The sequence below is a fragment of the Hyla sarda genome, chromosome 4 (assembly GCF_029499605.1).
Source record: "Hyla sarda isolate aHylSar1 chromosome 4, aHylSar1.hap1, whole genome shotgun sequence".
Taxonomy (NCBI): Eukaryota; Metazoa; Chordata; class Amphibia; order Anura; family Hylidae; genus Hyla; species Hyla sarda.
Genome location: NC_079192.1, coordinates 108475303 through 108494120, shown reverse-complemented (window position 1 = coordinate 108494120; position 18818 = coordinate 108475303). Strand labels below are relative to the sequence as shown.

At 40.2% G+C, this 18818-nt stretch overlaps 1 protein-coding gene across 1 annotated transcript in view; it reads left to right on the top strand.

Moving 5' to 3' along the window:
- MCTP2 (multiple C2 and transmembrane domain containing 2) overlaps window positions 1-18818 on the top strand; it is a 208166-nt gene that overhangs the window by 57829 nt on the left and 131519 nt on the right. Inside the window, exons 2-3 of the mRNA XM_056571863.1 lie at window positions 6927-7463; window positions 15249-15311. Coding sequence (XP_056427838.1) covers window positions 6975-7463; window positions 15249-15311 — 552 coding nt within the window. The 5' untranslated portion in view covers window positions 6927-6974. The remainder of the gene's footprint in view (window positions 1-6926; window positions 7464-15248; window positions 15312-18818) is intronic.

Below are 18818 nucleotides of genomic sequence, written 5' to 3'. Positions count from 1 at the left end.
GGTAGGTGGGTGGGGTATGAAGTGGGTATGTACATAGGTAACTATAAGACAGGTATCCTTTGGGTTCTATGCTGTTAATAATTAATATAGAGAGATATAGGATAATAAATAGAACCCTGTATTTTATATTTCTGTTTTGTCTTGTATAACTGTATGGTTTGTAATTTTGTCTGTTTTGTGATGTAAAATAAGAAAAGAATAATAAAAAAAAAAAAAAAAAAATGGTGTGAGAGGCCTTCAAATCCCATTATTCCTAATCCCTGTTAAACCAGCAGAAACTGGCATAAGAATCAGGAGTTGTGCCCAGTAGTCAAGTACAACATTCTCCACATTTATTACCATAGAGAGTATCTGAAATCTTTAAATATTGTCAATCCATTTATGAATATATGGTTTTAAAGCATACCAATAAAAGAGTAGTTTTAATGAGACCCTAGAGAAGGGTATTAGTCCCCGAGGAGGGTCAGCCCTCCAAAAGGTTTTGGAATTTATTGTTTAGTCCACCCTGGGACTCATGAGGGATTAGTTGATGTTGAGTTTAAATAGCTGTCAGCCCTGCTTTGTCAGGCTAGGGTCAGTGGGGGAGATTTATCAAAACCTGTACAGAGGAAAATTGCCCATAGCAACCAATCAGATCGCTTCTTTCATTTATAAAGAGGCCTGTGAAAAATTCAAGAAGCAATCTGATTGGTTTCTATGGGCAACTGGTCAACTTTTCATATGCACAGGTTTTGATAATTCTCCCACTGTGTGTGTGCAAAGATGTGCCTGTATAGCTGAGCAGTAAGATAGGATTAGGTTATCAGTTGCCAGAGGGGGAAGAAGACTCATTCTGCTCAAAGCCCGCCCCCAGCAGTATTAGTAGCAACACACGGGGGGCACATGGAAGCATAAAATTCTAGGAACACTGTAAATTACATACAATTGTCTATTAACAGCATTTTAGGACTCTTGGTATGAAAATGATTCATCAGATAGTTTCTTTTATCTGCTTTGTGCATCATTTGTTGTAGCCATTGTGGTGATGTTACTTGCATCATTTTGCAACTATGTAAATCCTGCATTTAAAATAAGCTTGTTGCATAAACTTGTGAATTACTTGTGTTAGTCATTGAAAACGTGTTATACCTGACACTCTCTTTCAGTTTAGCAAACTTTAATATTGCAGTCACGCTTAGGCTATTTCCACACGACCGGATAGCCGCAATTCCAAACAAATACTGTTCAGCAAATGTGAAAAATCTGACAAAATTCAAAGCCCCAGATTTAAAGACAGGTCTGCGGCGGAATGTCAGTCATGAAAATTTGGCTGTGTGAATGGGGCGGCGGAATCCCATTAACTATATAATGGGGGGGTATTCATCAAGAGTGGTGTTGGTGAATGTCTGTCTTTTTAACCCCATTAATTCATGTGGTGGAAACTGTGTACATGCACCAAAAGTTGCGTCAAACTGGAAGGTTGTAAATCAGAAATTCCTGACCACTGCATGATGTCAATTGAACTCATGACGTGGTATGATCTTTTTGAAAACCCTTCTAAAGCAAAAGTTGCAATGAAATGTCTCTGAACTGCCTCTGAGACAAACTGTGTGACAATTGTACCACAAAACCAGGGTAGAACCAATGATACATTCCTCCCAATATGCTTTAAATTTCAGTCCAATTTCTGGCAGAATTCTTTTGCGGAATTCCTCACGAAAATTCTGCTGTGTAAATATAGCCTTGTTGTGGAGTTTTCATGACAATTAATGTCACAATTAAGTGCTGTGGATATGCGGTTGCAGTGCCATAAATCCTCATGGGGAGTACTCCCATTGCCAGTCAATGCTTTCTGTTCCATGTATATAGGGTTGCAGAAACCCCATTCATGTGCTTGGGATAAGGCTTGTCATCTGTTTCATGCATATTTTAGGAAGCAATCCATGCTTGCATTTTTGTCACTTCCAACACGTGCGACGCACTGCCTATGGTTGTACACATCTGGGCACTATATGGTTCATGTTTATTGCAAAGTCAAAATTCTAAGAATATATGATAGTACAGTAAGCCGTAAAAAGCTTTAGCCATATAAGCTTACTGTACTATGGAACAGCAAATAAGATAAGAAAAGTATATTTTATAAAAAGGCTGTAGTGATTATTTGCTGGTTAGATGTGCATTTTGTCAGCCTACATTTAGCAGCATTCAGGTTCCACTGAATTTGATCTTCTTTTTATTTGCTATAGCTAAACAGCCACCCACTGTTACCTCCTTATATTTTATGCATCACACCTACTCTCTGCTAATGTAGGTTTGCTTGAAAGTCATACAGTATTTAATGTATTTGTTCCTGAACAGAGTAAATGGTTTGCTTTTCTAGAGAATCAGATTAAAACCGTTCCCTGGTGATCCTTTTTATGAGTATTGTTTGACAGCTTGCCGTCACTGTAATGTAGTTTACATGGATACCAGGTGTGTTGCTGGAACATATGACATAAAGCAGTCTTTTACCAGTTATGTCTGTTTGCTTATCTTTAACCACTTTGGTCAGAGAGGTTTCTCCATCTTTGAAATTCACTAGTTTTCCCCATGTTCCAGGATTTTGGTATATAATTTTATGTAATGGCTTCTGCAGTATAAAACTCCATGTTCCTTGAATTGCTCAAATAGCAATTATTCAGCATGTTGTTTTGAGCAAATCTTTTACTATGGTAGTCTGGACAGTACCACTAATGAAGCGCCATACAAAAGGAATATTGGGGTGCGTTCACACGAATGGATCCCCAGCGCATATTACGCTGCAGATCCGCTGCTGAAGGACCGCTGTATGCTGCCTATACAGGTGCCTGCTCGGAGCGGCAATACACCACTACAAGCAGACACACTGAAGCAATGTAAGAGTGGCTGCGCATGCGCGTAAACTTTCACACATCGCAGCCGCTCCCCCTGCTTTATGAGCTATGCCGAGAGCGGCCGCGATGTGCGAGTATACTGTGTATGTGCACAGCAACTCTCACATCGCAGTGTGTCTGCTCATAGCGGTGGATTTGCCACTCCGAGCAGGCACCTGTAAAGGCAGCATACAGTGGTCCTTCAACTGCGGATGCGCTCGTGTGAATGTACCCTTAAAGGGAACTTTTTTTATCACACTTATGCTGCCTGACCCATAAGTCATTGGGAGGTCCCTGGTGGTCTTTGCCTCTCCCATAGCCTTAATGGATAGATCTTTGCCAGTGTGGTGTCCCGGTACCATATTGCATCCAGTACCTTGTGTGGAGGTCCCCAAAGTCGGAGTAACTACGTTCAGGTAGGGTTCCTCAGGTGGGACAGCCCCTAGTTGCCTCTCCTTAAGTTTAACTTGTATGTTAATAAATGTATATATTAGTAATTCTATATTATATAAGAATGTATAGTACTTACCAGGGCTGTGGAGTCGGAGTCGGACAAAATTTTGGGTTCCTGGAGTCGGAGTCAGCAAACAATGCACAGACTCCGACTCCTACTAAATTTAGATTGTAATAATAAAAAAAAATAAAAAATATAAAAAAAAGCAAGTTTAAATGTCCCAATTCACAAAAAGTTATAATTAATGACTTCTCTTCTTTAAGAATAAAGATCAATGCATGCAGTGCCTCACACAACCGCAAAACTAACACGTTAAGTGACCGTGAAAAAAAGCATGCTTTTCATGTGCTTTCGATATGGCACACAATGCACAATAAGGATCGGAAATACGTATACTTTCCATAGTGTTGTGTTCTGCTGTTACAGGGAACCCATGGGTAACCTAGCCTCTCACCGATAAGGGGTTAAGGAAATATGTTTTTTGCAGGACTAGAGACACTTGTTTGAAGGGAATGGAGGGTCAATAGTTCAAGACTGAAGGTGTAAACCATTGGAAAAACTGCTGCCATTCAGCTAAGGCTATAAAAACTTGTAAACTCGATTGTTAGCTTAAAGGGGTACTCCACACCTAGACATCTTATCCCCTATCCAAAGGATAGGGGATAAGATGTCAGATCGCCGGGGTCCCGCTGCTGGGGACCCATGGGATTGCTGCTGCGGCACCGCGCTATCATTACTGCACAGAGCGAGTTCGATACAGGGGTTGGAGCACAGTTACGTCATGGCTCTGCCCCTCGTGATGTCACGGCCAGCCCCCTCAATACAAGTCTATGGGAGGGGGCGTGGCGGTCTTCACGCCCTCTGCCATAGACTTGCATTAAGGGGGCAGGGTCGTGATGTCACGAGGGGCGGAGCTATGACATTACCCTGCTCCGTCCACTGTATCCGTCCCCCGAACTCTCTCTGTGTAGTAATGAAAGCGCAGTGCCGCAGCGGTGATCCCGGGGGTCGCCAGCAGCGGGACCCCGGGGATAAGATGTCTAGGGGCGGAGTACCCCTTTAAACTTTAAACAAGACTATGGGATTCTACTAGGGAAATCATGTTTTATAATAAATGCCCCTTCCTTGATCCTCCCACTGCCCTATCTTCACCAGCAGATCAGCACACAAACTGTTCAATACAGTAGACTGTTGGCTTCCCAGCCAGTAGTCCTGTGGTAATGACAGGTATGTTACCTTTCTTTCCTTCAAGGAATGTATAAAATACATTTGCATATTAATACAGAGGAGTCGGAAGTACAGAAAACTCTGGTACTTACCTTGCTCAGCGTCGCAGGACCTTCGGTCATGTGACCATGCTAGTAACCTCTATGGTATGTTGTAGAACCTTAGGAGGTCCTTGGATCACGTGTTTCCCAGCATTCTCTGTAATGGTGATTGACATCCGTATGGACCAATTAGCTTTAGTCCAGCCCCTGCCCATATAAGGGAGCTGCATCCAATTATCGCTCTCTTGGGTTGCGGCTCTCGTGGATGCCGGACTAACGGGACGGTGTGCTACACAACTTTCAATGACATGCTAGGCTTCAAAACCTACGGCCTCAGCAGAACCAAAAATTGTGAGTCTTATACTAATTCCTACTAATACTAGCCTGACTACTGGACCGCAACTAATTCTTTAAATCCAGTGGAGCAGCGCAATAGTCTAGAGACTCTTAAAGCTAAAGTCCCAACCATTGTCAATCTCCAAAAGGAAGCTGTATTGATAAGAGACTGTTATGTTGTTGAAGTATACAGAAAATCTTCAGTAAAGTTCAAGCTGTTTACAAGCTGTGGACAATCCATTATTACTATCTACTTAAACTCAGTATCGTCTACCTCCCTATCATTCCTGGGAAGGGCGGCGGTAGGAAAAGAATAGCAAGCGTCACGAATAGCAAGAGTTAACAAATACCCTTTATTACCTGCACAGCTACACTCCCCATACCCTACACCCCCCAAGCTACCACATCAGTTTGGGTATAGGGAAATATTTTATCACTTTAGGTTAGTGGGGCGGGGAGAGGCTCCCAGAAATCGCCCTGATGACTTGTGGTTCAGACAGCAGGAGTGTCACTCTGCAGGTAACACTTTGAAGAGGATAAACCATTACTCCATCCCTCATTTTTAGGATTGATAGAGGTCTTGACATTTATTTCCCCACCATAGTGATGGCATATCTTAGCGATATGCTATTGCTTTGTGTAACAGAATAGCCATTTTAATTCAGTGCATCTTGATGGGTACTAGAATACATGTTGCTCATAAATGGAGACTACAGATTTTTTTTAAATTATTTATTTATTTTTTTTTTTTTTAACAACTGAACATTCATAAATGGAATCGTGCTGCATTCAAAACTGACAAATAGTATACTTTTAAACACTAGAAATAGTAGTATTGTCAGTTTGAAGCCCATGGCTATAATACAATCTTATAGTTATTGCTGGAAACTTTACTCACATGGAGGGACATTTCTCAATGTTTGCTTATGTATTCTTTTTTTTTTTTTAGTATTTTTTTTCTTTACTTTTTTTTTTGCTTATGTGTGATTTATTTATCAACTGCTTTCAGCCTGTTGATGATTTTCTTTCACGTAAGCAATTTTTCCTTTTTTACTTTGGTAGTAGCTTTTTCTGCTCCATGTTTGAGCTGGAGTAAATTTAGTCAATTTTTAACCCTGTTGCGACTTTTTTTTGCGCAGTTGCGACTGTCACAGTTAATACCTGACTACCCGTAGTCCATTTTAAAATTATTACTACTTAGTAAATTTTTGGAAAACTTGCTTTTCTCGCTTTCCAGTCAAAATGTTGCACGAAAAATTGCGTAGTCACAGTTGCGACAATTTTGCGACAATTATAGTAAAGAAAACCTGACTAAACCCGTTGATAAATGTCCATAATAGTGCTATATTTACTTGTGTTTTATTGCTCTTTACAACTACAGTATTTTGACCAATTATTTACAAGTTACTATTATTAATAATAATAATAATAATTAATAATAATTTGATATCCTGTACTTTAACTATTCCGAATTATTCTCATATGTGATGGTCTGGCAGCAGCAGGGTTGTCTGACCTCTGGTTCAGTGGTTCATTCACCTTGTGGGTGCTGGTGTCATGGTGGTCACTGCACAGTACTATTCCTTTTGTGGTTAAGGACAGTCTTGAATTAAGTGGCCATGAAGTAAAAGGTAGGCTTATACAACTTGATCAAAATGCATACTAATATATATATATATATATATATATATATATATATATATATATATATATATAAATAATATTATGGCTCTGTGGCAAGAGAAAGAAGGAAAGGTAGGGGTTATAAAGGGTGTGTGTGTGTGGTGTTCTTTCTGGATGTACTTTTTACTAAGAGAGAAGAAAAGGTCCTTAAAAATGTACCTCATGCCCACTGTATTTCTGACATGTGGGGATGCCAAATTCTTTCTTGCGCTTTAGGTTTGGAACCATTTTTTTTTTTTTTTTTTTTAAATAAAGATTTAAAGTTTACAACTAAACATTATTATACTTCTAAATGTCTGTTTCTGCTTTTTACAGGTGAAGGCAAATTGCAGGTGGAGTTGCGTTCCATTGGATTTGGCAGCAATGGAATTTGATAAGACATCCGTTTGGGACTCTTTGAAAGAGAAGACCCGACCTTTATTTCACAACTTGCAAATTAAGAGGTCAAAGAGAAGCTCACGGAAAGTTTTAGATATCAGGAAAAGGCACCTCTCTAATCGGATGAGTGTTTCAGTGCCTGATATGATGGACATTGGATATACTATGCATGGAGAACGTGATTACACAGACTGTAACATTGATTCTACCTCCATTTCCAATAGCTACTCATCTTCCATAAAGTCCCACAGAAAGCAGATGGAGTATGTCACACATCTGAAAGAAGGTAGTAGCTGGATGCATGAGGATGGCGTCCACATGCAAATCACAGTAACAGAGTCAGAAGTTGTGGAGACGACAGATTCAGAAACCAAGGAAGAGCAAGATAAATTTGGTGACAAAAGCATATTAGATTTGTTGCAGAAAGAGTGCATGGCTGAAGGCTTGTCTGATAGCAAACAAGAAGTCAATGAGGTATGTCTGAGTAAGCAATGTTCACTTCTGCTGGGGCAGTGGTCAGATGTTGGTCATTGATATATTTTGTAGGTTGCTTGACGCAAGGAGCATTTCATGATGTCTGCTTTTTATGATGATTAGAAACAAGATTGCTGAATGTGTACTTATCTTTGTTATTCTGAGGAGCATGAACGAGCGTGAATTAGCTAGAATAATGCCTTCTAATAATGGTTGCCAATGAGTGGCAAACTACACATTCCCTGACTTTTACAGTCCTGGTAAAGTATTTGACAAGTTTGCAGCCAGATTTAAATTTAAGGATCCAGTAAAAACATGCCTTAGGGCCTAGTATGTATTGCAATGGGGGAAGAGAGCGGTTTGCACCCCACTGGAGGTTTCATCCCTTCTAGTAGTCAGAAAAAAGTACCTCTTGGTTGTTGCATCAGTGTAATTTCCACTTGAAAATGTCATTGAAAAAAATGGGGTCCTGCTACACTTTGTACAAAGCAGAATTTCCAAGTCAGAAATATCTGCTACAGAAATCCTGATTTGATCCTTTGCCGAAAGCATTGACCTGTCAATTCTTTTAGAGGAATCTGCTTGGAAATGCATTGCTGTCTTTTGGAGAAGCAGTCTTAAGATAGCGGTCCTAGCACCGACATTTTCTGCTGGTGCCTGCTATTTATGGATTATTTGCCTGTGTTTTTCATGCAAACATTTTGCAAATATTCTGCCATGTGAACATAGCTTTAGGGTATCGTATTGGCAAGTCTGTGTTTTAGTGAAAGAGTCAGAAGAGCAGGGATTAAGAAGTAGTGATTTCTGACATGAGGGAACAGTGCAGCCACACAGTAGGGAGACAACATCTGAAATACTGTGTCCAGTGCTGGATGCCTCACCTACTAAGAGATATTGATAAAAATAGAACATGTCCAAAGACTGGCTACTTAAATGGTGAAAGGTCTTAAAGGGGTTCTCTGGGTTTAGACATCCTATGCCCTATCCAAAGGATAGGGGATAAGATGCCTGATCGCGGGGGTCCCACTGCTGGGGACCACTGCCTGATCGCGAGGGTCCCACCGCTGGGGACCCCCGTGATCTTGCACGCCGCACCCCGTTTATAATCAGTCCCCGGGACCCCCGCGATCAGGCATCTTATCCCCTATCCTTTGGAGTACCCCTTTAAGCTTTTATTATTATCAGGGATTAGGGGTTAACAAGAGAAAGTAGGGGAAATGATTAAAACCTTTTATATATGTTAATGGGTTAAATAAGATTTAGTAGGGAAGTCTTTTTTTATAAAGAAACTAGCGGAGTACCCGACGTTGCCCAGTTTTTCCTTCCTAAGCCTTGTTGTGGAGGAAAATCAACAGAGGAAGCTTTTGACCTTCTATCCCCACCTCCTCTCTCACCTCCTCTCTCCACCTCCTCTCTCCACCTCCTACCATACATACATACATACATACATACATACATACATACACACATACATACATACATACACACATACACACATACATGCACACGCATGCACGCACATTCCCTGGTTGGACTTGATGGACCTATATCTTTTTTCAACCATACTAACTATGTAACATGCACACACACACATACACACATATACATACACACATATACATACACACACACACACACACACACACACACACACACACACACACACACACACATACAAACATACAAATACATACACACATTGAGGTATATATACTAAACACAAGAACAATCTGAGGTTATTGGAGGGAAGGTCAGAAGCAATGTGAGAAAATATTATTTTACTTACAGAGGAGTAGATGTTTGGCACAAACCTCCAGCAGATGTGGTTGGTAAATCCACAGTAAGTGAAAGTGAGCATGTCTGGGATAACCCTATGTATACTAAGATAAAAAAAGCGGAATAGTATAAGAACAGACGGGCCAGGACTTATTTTTTACCAACTACTATTCATAAAAAGTGCAGTAGGTGAACATCTTTTTACTCCATTAATTCATGTGGTGGAAACTGTGTACCTGCGCCAAATTTATTACATAGCGCAGGGCATGTGATAAATCACATTTCTTACTTCAGTACTCTACTTTGCTTTCATGTCCCTCTTTTTTTTGTGCGACTTTTTAACCTGTGCGGCAAATGTGCAACTTTCTGATAATGTTGTCCATAGTCAGTCTGTAAGCCAACAGAGGACTGGTGTAGATTTGCGCCTCAGCGCACTTGCGCCAAAATATTGCGGCAAACTATAAAAAGTTGCCTATAGGTTTCTGACAACACAACTTGGTATGTTCTCTTTAAAAATGTCTTCTAAAGCAACAATCTCAATGAAACTTCTCTAAACAGCACAGACAAACTGTGCGACAAATTTATCCCACAAAACTGGGGTAAAACCAATGAGATCTTACACTTCCTTACAGAAGCACTATACAAGACTCCTTTTCCCCCACAAGACATGCGTACAGGCAGTGTGTTTTGTGCATTGGCCCTTTAATGCGGGTTTGCAGCTGTCAGGCGATAGCTAAAAATATTTAAATCTTAGCTACGGGCAAATAATTTCAATAGTTTTCTGTGTGTATTTGTTAATTGACATTGACAGGCCAGCCTCCCGTGTGCATATATGCTTTCAATGGGTGAGGCTCAGGGAACAGGCCAGAAAGTTGTTAGTTAAGCAATTCGCTGAACAGGATGTGTATTGTTCCGAAATCACATGCCTCAAGTTTGTTGGGTTTGGCTGCATGCAAACCATTTAAAAGGTTCTGAACAAACTATGAAAAAGTATCTTGGGTCCAACCGAAACCTGTCAAAGAAAAAAAGGGATTACGCCAAATAATAAAATGTTTACTGCAGTGTACTGCAGCTTTAAAGGTACCTTACTTTCTGCGGATTTCACACACAAAAATCTGCAGGTAGTTTGAATGTGTATTTGATGCACAATACTTGCTGAATACATACACTGCCTTTAAAGGGGTACTCCGCTGCTCAGTGTTTGGTACAAGCTGTTCTGAACACTGGAGCCGACGCCAGGAGCTCGTGACGTCATATCCCCGCCCCCTCATGACGTCACGCCCAGCCCACTCAATGCAAGTATGAGAGGGGGCATGACAGCCGCCACGCCCCCTCCCATAGACTTGCATTTAGGGGGCGGGGCTTTGTCACAAGCTCCCGGCTCCAGCGTTAGGAACGGTTTGTCCCAAATGCTGAGCAGTGGCGTACCCCTTTAAGGGGTACTCCCATGGAAAACTTTTTTTTTTTTTTTAAATCAACTGGTGCCAGAAATTAAACAGAATTGTAAATTACTTCTTTTTAAAGATCTTAATCTTTCCAGTACTTTTTAGGGGCTGTATTCTACAGAGGAAATTAGTTTTCTTTTTGGAACACACAGCTCTCTGCTGACATCTCTGTCCATTTTAGGAACTGTCCAGAGCAGCATATGTTTGCTATGGGGATTTTCTCCTACTCTGGACAGTTCTTAAAATGGACAGAGATGTCAGCAGAGAGCACTGTGGTCATGATGTTAACAGAGAGCTCCAAAAAGAAAATAATTTAAATGTAGTATTCAACAGCTAATAAGTACTGGAAGGATTAAGATTTTTTTTTAATAGGAGTAATTTACTAATCTGTTTAACTTTCTGGCATCCGTTGATTTAAAAAAAAAAAAAAAAAAAAATAATAATAATTTCCATGGGAGTACCCCTTTGACAACCCATGAGGTGTATACACATCACGGTGCGGTCAGGGAGGTATGACACTGGCGTTTTGAGTAGCTGGGGGCCACCTCAGATAGCTGGCACACAGATGAGTGGGGGTGACTATTAACCCATAAGAACCCTTCAGCTACAGCGGCATCTAAAGAGACATTTAAATGGCCATTGGGGGGGGGGGGGGGGGGGGGTCAGAATAGTTTTTTATTTTATTTATTTTTTTAGTTTATTAAGAAATGGCTTTTGAATCTTTTAAGCTCTTTCCACGTTTGTTGCATTTTCATATGGCAAATGTGACATGGAATTTTCAATGAATCTGGGCATAAATCCAAAACTGAAACTCTAATTTGTGCATCTGATGTGCCAGCAGATCTCTACATGGATTAGCCCCATTGTCATTTCATGGAGCTGTTCTTTTTATTTTTTTTCTGTGAAAATTGATTTGCTGTAGTGTTTAGTATCTTCAGTATATCAGTAGTAAATCTCTTATTTTGAGCAGATTTTTTTTTACCTGCTGCACAAAATTATTCACTTGCATAAGCTTCCAAACTAAAGCAGGTTCTGTCATAATTCACAGAAGCCATCCCAAAAATAATGACCCAGTCCTAAAGATGTGCATGTGTCTGACCATTGTCTCCTCACTGCAGTTGTTTTTACAAAGGGGGAAAATAATAGGCACAATACAGTTAATAAAAGTTTCTTACATTTGCTTATACAGTTTATGTGTAATGTTAACTATTTAAGTATTAGCCCCATATACTTTAAAACAATGAAGCTACCATGGATCACTCTGCAGGAAAACAGAGGATGCAATTTTGGACTCCCTTGTGTTGCCTCCCTTAACTACCTTTTAAAGCTGTACTCCGCCCCTAGACGTCTTATCCCTTATCCAAAGGATAGGGGATAAGATGTCTGATTCTGGGGGCCCCGCTGCTTGGAACCCCTGCGATCTCTCCTGCAGCACCCCCTCCCATAGACATGCATTGCATCTCCAGTCATCGAAGCTCTCTCCATGCAAGATGACAGGGGGTGCTGCAGGAGACATTGGGGGGGGGGGGGGGGGGTTTCCCAGCAGGACGACTGCCGCGATCAGATATCTTTATCCCCTTTCCTTTTGGATTGGGGAGAAGATGTCTGTGGGTGGAGTACCTCTTTTAAATGTACACGACTTTTTTCGCATTACAGTAAAGGTTTAGTTTGTAACACTTTGAGAGCCGATACAGTGTAATAGGACATAACATACCACATCATTGGCAGTGTGTGTGTTAAAAAGAATCACTCAATAGTGAAAATTACAGAATGTGTCCTCACTATCGGCCAATCTTTAAAAATGACTTTGCGACCTAGCACCTCACTAGTTATTTACATTCTTCCAATGGTTATGCTTGAAATCTCAGTACTGCACATACAGTTCCAGAATACTCTGGAGGTGAATAACTTGATGCTATGCATTATAAGAACAATAACATTTCATGTGTCACCAAGAAGATGGCAGATTGACTGACTGTGCTGCCAGTACCCTCTCATGTGGTTGTCATAGAAAAACATTTTCATCAATTCCAACCATTAAAGAAAGTTCTCCCTTCCATTTTTTTCCCTAAAATGAATTTAAATGTATTTTCTCAAACAACCCCCTTAATATGAGAACTAGCTCCAAAGACTCAAATACTTTATTTTTAAAACTCAGTATGTGCTACGTTCATCTGTCATCTACTCATTTAATAATTCTCTCTATAGCCAGTAATGTGGTGAGGGTGTGATGAGGACAGATGGAATTACCCTAGGGTCAGATTGCATTAACCCCTTGTGTTTGTGATGCCAGGGCGTGGTTTATCCTCTACACCACCTGAAGGAATACCGCTGTATCCTGGGCTAGGCACAGGGGAAAATAATGACTCTGATGCAAAGTTACGGAACAACTGCAGCTTTACTGAGTCAGACAGATGTAACAGTCTATACAGCTTGGCTAGGCCCACAGAGGTGACCAGGGACTTCAGAAACCACAGGGCTTGCTGGGACTTATAGTGGACTTGGACAATTTTGATGCAGGCCACGCTGAATTGATACAGACTTTACTTGGACTGACTTGACTGAGACTGACTATACCCAGTTTGTACCTTACCAGGTGTTGACTTGGACCAGGGGGGGTAGTGGACTTTTGGATCCATGGCTGCTTGACAGTTTGGCCTCTTCTGGACTCCAGACACACTTGACCTTACTGCAACTCAGCTACAAGAGAGAGAGCAGAGGCTCCACCCAGGGCTTATATGGGGGAGACTCTGAGGGGTCCCATAGGTCACCCTTAGGTCACATGGTCACTGGTACCTCCCTGGGTTGCAATCACATAAGTTTAATAATGCGACAACAGGTCTTACAGGCATAACACACTATATGTACAATACACTGTATAACAGGCACTTAGGGTCAAATATACAAGGGAGCAGGTGCAGGGGGCCCAGGGGCACTGTATGGAGATTGCCTGACAGGGCAGCAAGGGTACTGGGGTGCAACTCCTGTACTGGGCCACCACAGTAATAATGTTCCACTGTAGCCAGTAATATATTCTCCTGTGGCCAATAATAGCGCTCCTCTTTAGCCACATGTACTCCATCTCATGCACCCCCCTTCCTTTCTTGTCACCAGTTGTATGTGCCCCCTTTTGACACCAGTAATGTTTCCTCAAATATGAATACCCCACAGCCTTGTTGTAGTATATGAAAAAACTGTATACTGGGTACAATTGCCTACCCCCCCCCCCCCCCCCCCAAAAAAAAAAAAAAAAAAAAAAATCCTTTTATGTATGGTTTTGTAATGGTTAAAAACGCAAAAATGAAAATTGTCCGCATTCTTAAAGGGATATTCCACTGGAAAACCTTTTTTTTTTTTTTTTTTTTAAATCAACTGGTACAAGAAAGTTAAACAAATTTTAAAACTCTTAATCCTTCCAGTACTTATCAGCTTATATGCTCCACGGGAAGTTCATTTTCTCTTTGAATTTCCTTTGTCTGACCACAGTGCTCTCTGCTGACACCTCTGTCCATTTTAGGAACTGTCCAGAGTACAAGCAAATCCCCATAGCAAACCTCTCCTGCTCTGCACAGTTCCTAAAATGGACAGAGGTGTCAGCAGAGAGAACTGTGGTCAGACAGATTCAAAAAGAGAACTTCCTGTGGAGCATATAGCAGTTGAGAAGTACTGGAAGGATTAATATTTTAAATAGAAGTAATTTACAAATCTATTTAACTTTCTGGCACCACTTGATTAAAAAAAAAAAAAAGTTTACCAGTGGAATACCCCTTTAATGGGTTAAAAACCATTCAGGATGTTTTAAAATATATATATATATATATATATATATATATATATATATATATATATATATATATATATATATATATATATATATTATACTATTACTATTTATTATTAAAAAAAAAAAAAAAATTAGAGATGTGCAACTCTTAAACTACATGCATTGCAAAAAAAAAATCCAACAATTTTTTTCTAGACTAGTGTTCAACTGGCAATCTTACTAAATCCCCTCCTTTTATCAGCACAGGATTTAGCATGAGAAGACAATAGAGCTCTAATCACCAGAGTGGTGGGGATGACTTGTCTTCACGAAGAAAGCCACGTAGTAAATATCACCTGCCGTTCCATGATGACATACACCTGAATAGTGGAAAATGCGGGGGGTTGTGGCTTTCCAATTGTTGATGATGCAGTTTGCCTGAATATGATGCTGGCAATCCATTACATGTTCTCAACGCTAGCAGTTACTTCTGCCAAATTGCTAAAAATATCAGGTTACTGCTTTGCTGTCTGTATGTAGTACCCAGCTCTTCTTCAGGCTCAAGAAAACTCTTCCAGCTGCTGCATTGTGCGGGTTGTACTGCAAAGCAGCAGGAATAACTTTCTAAACGACAAAGAAGGCCTGAAAATAATTAACTCTGCCCTACCCCCCCCCCTACCTTGGAAGAGATTTAGCAAAAAACATTAATTCTAAATAATTACCCTTTTTTATTTTATTTATTTTTTTACACTTTAATTTTACTTTTTAATTTTACATTTGTCAACTTTTTTTCTATTTTAGGATGGCTCAGGAAGTATTGACTTGAACTCGTCAATATCATCACAGATGTCAGAAGAACTTGGAGTAAGTAGTAGAACATTTTGCTTATATTTCATTTGTCTACTCGCCAAATGCAGTTCGGTCAACAGGTATCTTTCCAGCTTTTCTTCCCTCGCCATACAATTTGCGTGTCACTTGAGGGAAATTCACTGCCAGACACCTCTTGGTGGTCGCTAATCTTCCTGACCCCAAAAGTATCTGGCAGTTTAAAGTATAACTCCTGACACCTGCTGATATGGCCACTGTATACACATTAGTACAATGATCCCTCAACATACAATATTTTCAACATACAATAGTCTTTTCTGGACCATTGTAAGTTGAAACCAGACTCAACATACAATACTACGGACAGTCCAGATCTATGAAACGCATCAATAGCTGGAAGATGTGACCAATCAGAATGGGCATTCACTGGTAAAACCCCTGTATTACTGAAGCGTATGCACTGACTGATGTCTGGTAGCACCCTCTACAGTACAGGGAGGTATTACATGTTCTGTACCCTTTATCTATATCAGGGTTACCTGCTCCTTTGGACATCAGGTGAGGGCGACTCCATGTTACTTTTTTAGGACATTGCGTGTACTGTACAGGACCCTGAAGAAGCTCCTGTCCTCTACATAGACCAGTGTTTCCCAAGCAGGGTGCTCCCAGATGTTGCAAAACTACAACTCCCAGCATGCCCGGACAGCCTTTGGCTGTCCGGGCATGCTGGGAGTTGTAGTTTTGCAGCAGCTGGAGGCTCCATGCTTGGGAAACACTGACATAGACAGCGATTTACAGCTCCAAGCAGATCTTTCTTACTTTTATATGTAAGGATTTGCTTTATCTATATTAGTTATCTACTTATTTTTGTTTAATCCTCACTTTTTCCTATTTTTGGATGACATTTTGGTGCTTTCAGAACCAATTACCAGGTTTCCATAGAGTTCTGGTCTCAACATACAATGGTTTCAACATACAATGGTCATCCTGGAACCAATTAATATTGTAACTTGGGGAACCACTGTAAGCTGGTCCAGCTAAAATCCCCAGGTTTGGCCAATACATTGTACATATTGCTATAGTAAGCTTGCCATACTCATAAGGCTCTTTTCATACCACATTTTACTGGTTCTGTTAAACACATATGTTTCAATCGTAAAGACTCTTGTGAGGGATCAGTTTAAAGAATACATAGGTTTCTCTTATAAAACTTGTCCAAAATATGTATGTTTGTTTCTGCTGAATAGGATAATGCAGACCTCTGCACTCTTCTGTTCAGCTAAAATCTGTAGGCCATGTTTGAAAAACACTGACAGACATTCCACAAATATGCTGGTGCTAGGACCACTTGGAAATGTGCCGTCTTCATAGAGAGCAATGCATTTCTGAGCGGATTCCGCCGAAAAAATTCACATGTTCATTCTATCACCGGTCAGCGGAATTGGAAAGGTTTCTGCCTGATACATTTTTAAATAGTGTCCATTTTGTGCAAACAAACAAAGAAAACTAAATATTTTGCTGGATTGTTAAAAATGAGGTGTGAAAAGAGCCTTTTTTTTTTTCACTGCCAAAAAAAAATGCCAGTGCAATTTCCTGCGTTTTTGCATTTGAGTTGAAATTGCATTTTTGGCCCCTTTTGGCATTTTTTTCAAAATGTGTTGGGTACCAAAAAAGGATGCAGTAGGGATGGTAAAAAAAAAAAATATATTTAAGGACATTTTTATAATGAACTTTTAATTCATTTTTAATTTGTGTATGTGTGTTTCACTTTTTTTTCTCAATTTTTTTTTTTATGTAGTACTACTACTCCTAGCTTGGATCAGACTGTTCCATGATGGGAGTAGTACCTGTACTAATAGACATATCGCCCCGGGTGTCAATCCTTACACCCAATGCGATTGTCCATAATATAGCAGAGATGTGGAGCGGCTCTATGCAGCGCTCACATCTCTGCTCTGTACTCCGGCTGGCCCGTGATGTGAATAGAGTGGGGATTGGCCGGATGGTGGCAGCCAATCACCACTCTCAGTGGAGTACAGAGCAGAGATGCGGAGTGCAGGAGAAAGCCTCTCTGCAATAGATAGGACAATCACAGAGGGTGTCAGGAGTGACACTTGCTGTGGTCTGTCCTTAACTGCAAATACTACTGCTCCCATCATGGAGCACACTCTGTTCCATGTAAGGAGTAGTAGTACCTGCAGTTAAGGAAAGGTCACAGCGGATGTCACTCCTGACACCCGCTGTGATCCTCCTGTATAATATATAGATGCGGGCGGCCACTCTTCTATGGTCCCCTGCACTGACTTATATATACACCTATTCAGATTTCCCACAGAGAGTTGTGATTGGCTGGAACCATCTGGCCAATCACAGCTCTCTGCGGGAAATATGAATAGGTGTATATATTCGTCAGTGCAGGGGACCATAGAAGAGCGGCCACCCGCATCTATACATCATACAGAAGGATCGCAACGGAACCCGGGGCGATCTGTCAATAAGTCCAGGTACTACTACTCCCATTATGAAACAGTGTTCCATGCTGGGAGTAGTAGTACCAACTAAAAGATAAAGAAAAAAGTGAAAAATACACACCCACTACATTTTTATTATTGTCAGCTACATTTTTAGTGCCCTGCCCGCCCACGTAAATTGATCCCTGTTTAAAAATTTATAAAAATGTTGTTATAAAAAAGATAAAATTCCGTTAAATACAATTTTTTACATCACTACTGTGTCTTTTTTTTATTTTTATTTTTTAATGGTACCCTGAGAAATTTTATTAAAAAAGGTATCTTCATCACTTTTTTGGATCGCTAAAGTCCAAAAGAGAATAAAAACCGCCTGCAAAAACGCCAAAGTTAAAACACACATGGCATTTTTCTTGGTGTTTTTTTTTACTCCCATAGACTTCTATGGGAGAAAAACACCAAGGTTTCAGGGGGAAAAAAAACGCCATAGGCTCAACATGCTGCAATTTTGCAAAACCGCCAAGGAGCTGAAAAACGCCTAAAGAGTGAAAAAAAATGCCAAAAGGATAAAAAAAACGCAAATTGAAAAACGCCAAATGGAGAAAGAATTTTGCGATTTCTCATTGATTTACAGCTAACATCTGGATGCAGCGTTTTTTGGCCGAACAAGCCTAAGATGTTTAAAAAGATCCTTAGATATTAAAAAAACTGTAAATACCAGTGCTATGAGAATTTATTAAATAGATAAAAAATCTATAAAAAAAAAAATCCAATAAAAAATTGTCACTCAAAAAATTGATGATAAACATCCTTGAAGTTCACTGGCGTTTCAATAGTTAAAAAGAGGATGAGGAAACTAAAGATCGTTTTGCTGTAGTAATTCAAATAGCGTTCATAGTAGAGGAGTTGAATGCAGATGAGAGAGGCAAGCGAGTGAGCCGTTTTAGATTGTGCAATAACAAGGAAATGTGAGTTGAAGGAGTTTCGGATAGAGCAGATTTGGCATGTCATGAGAAGACCTATTAGTCCAATATAGAATTAACTATATGTAAGTTTTGATTCTCATATATCCCCT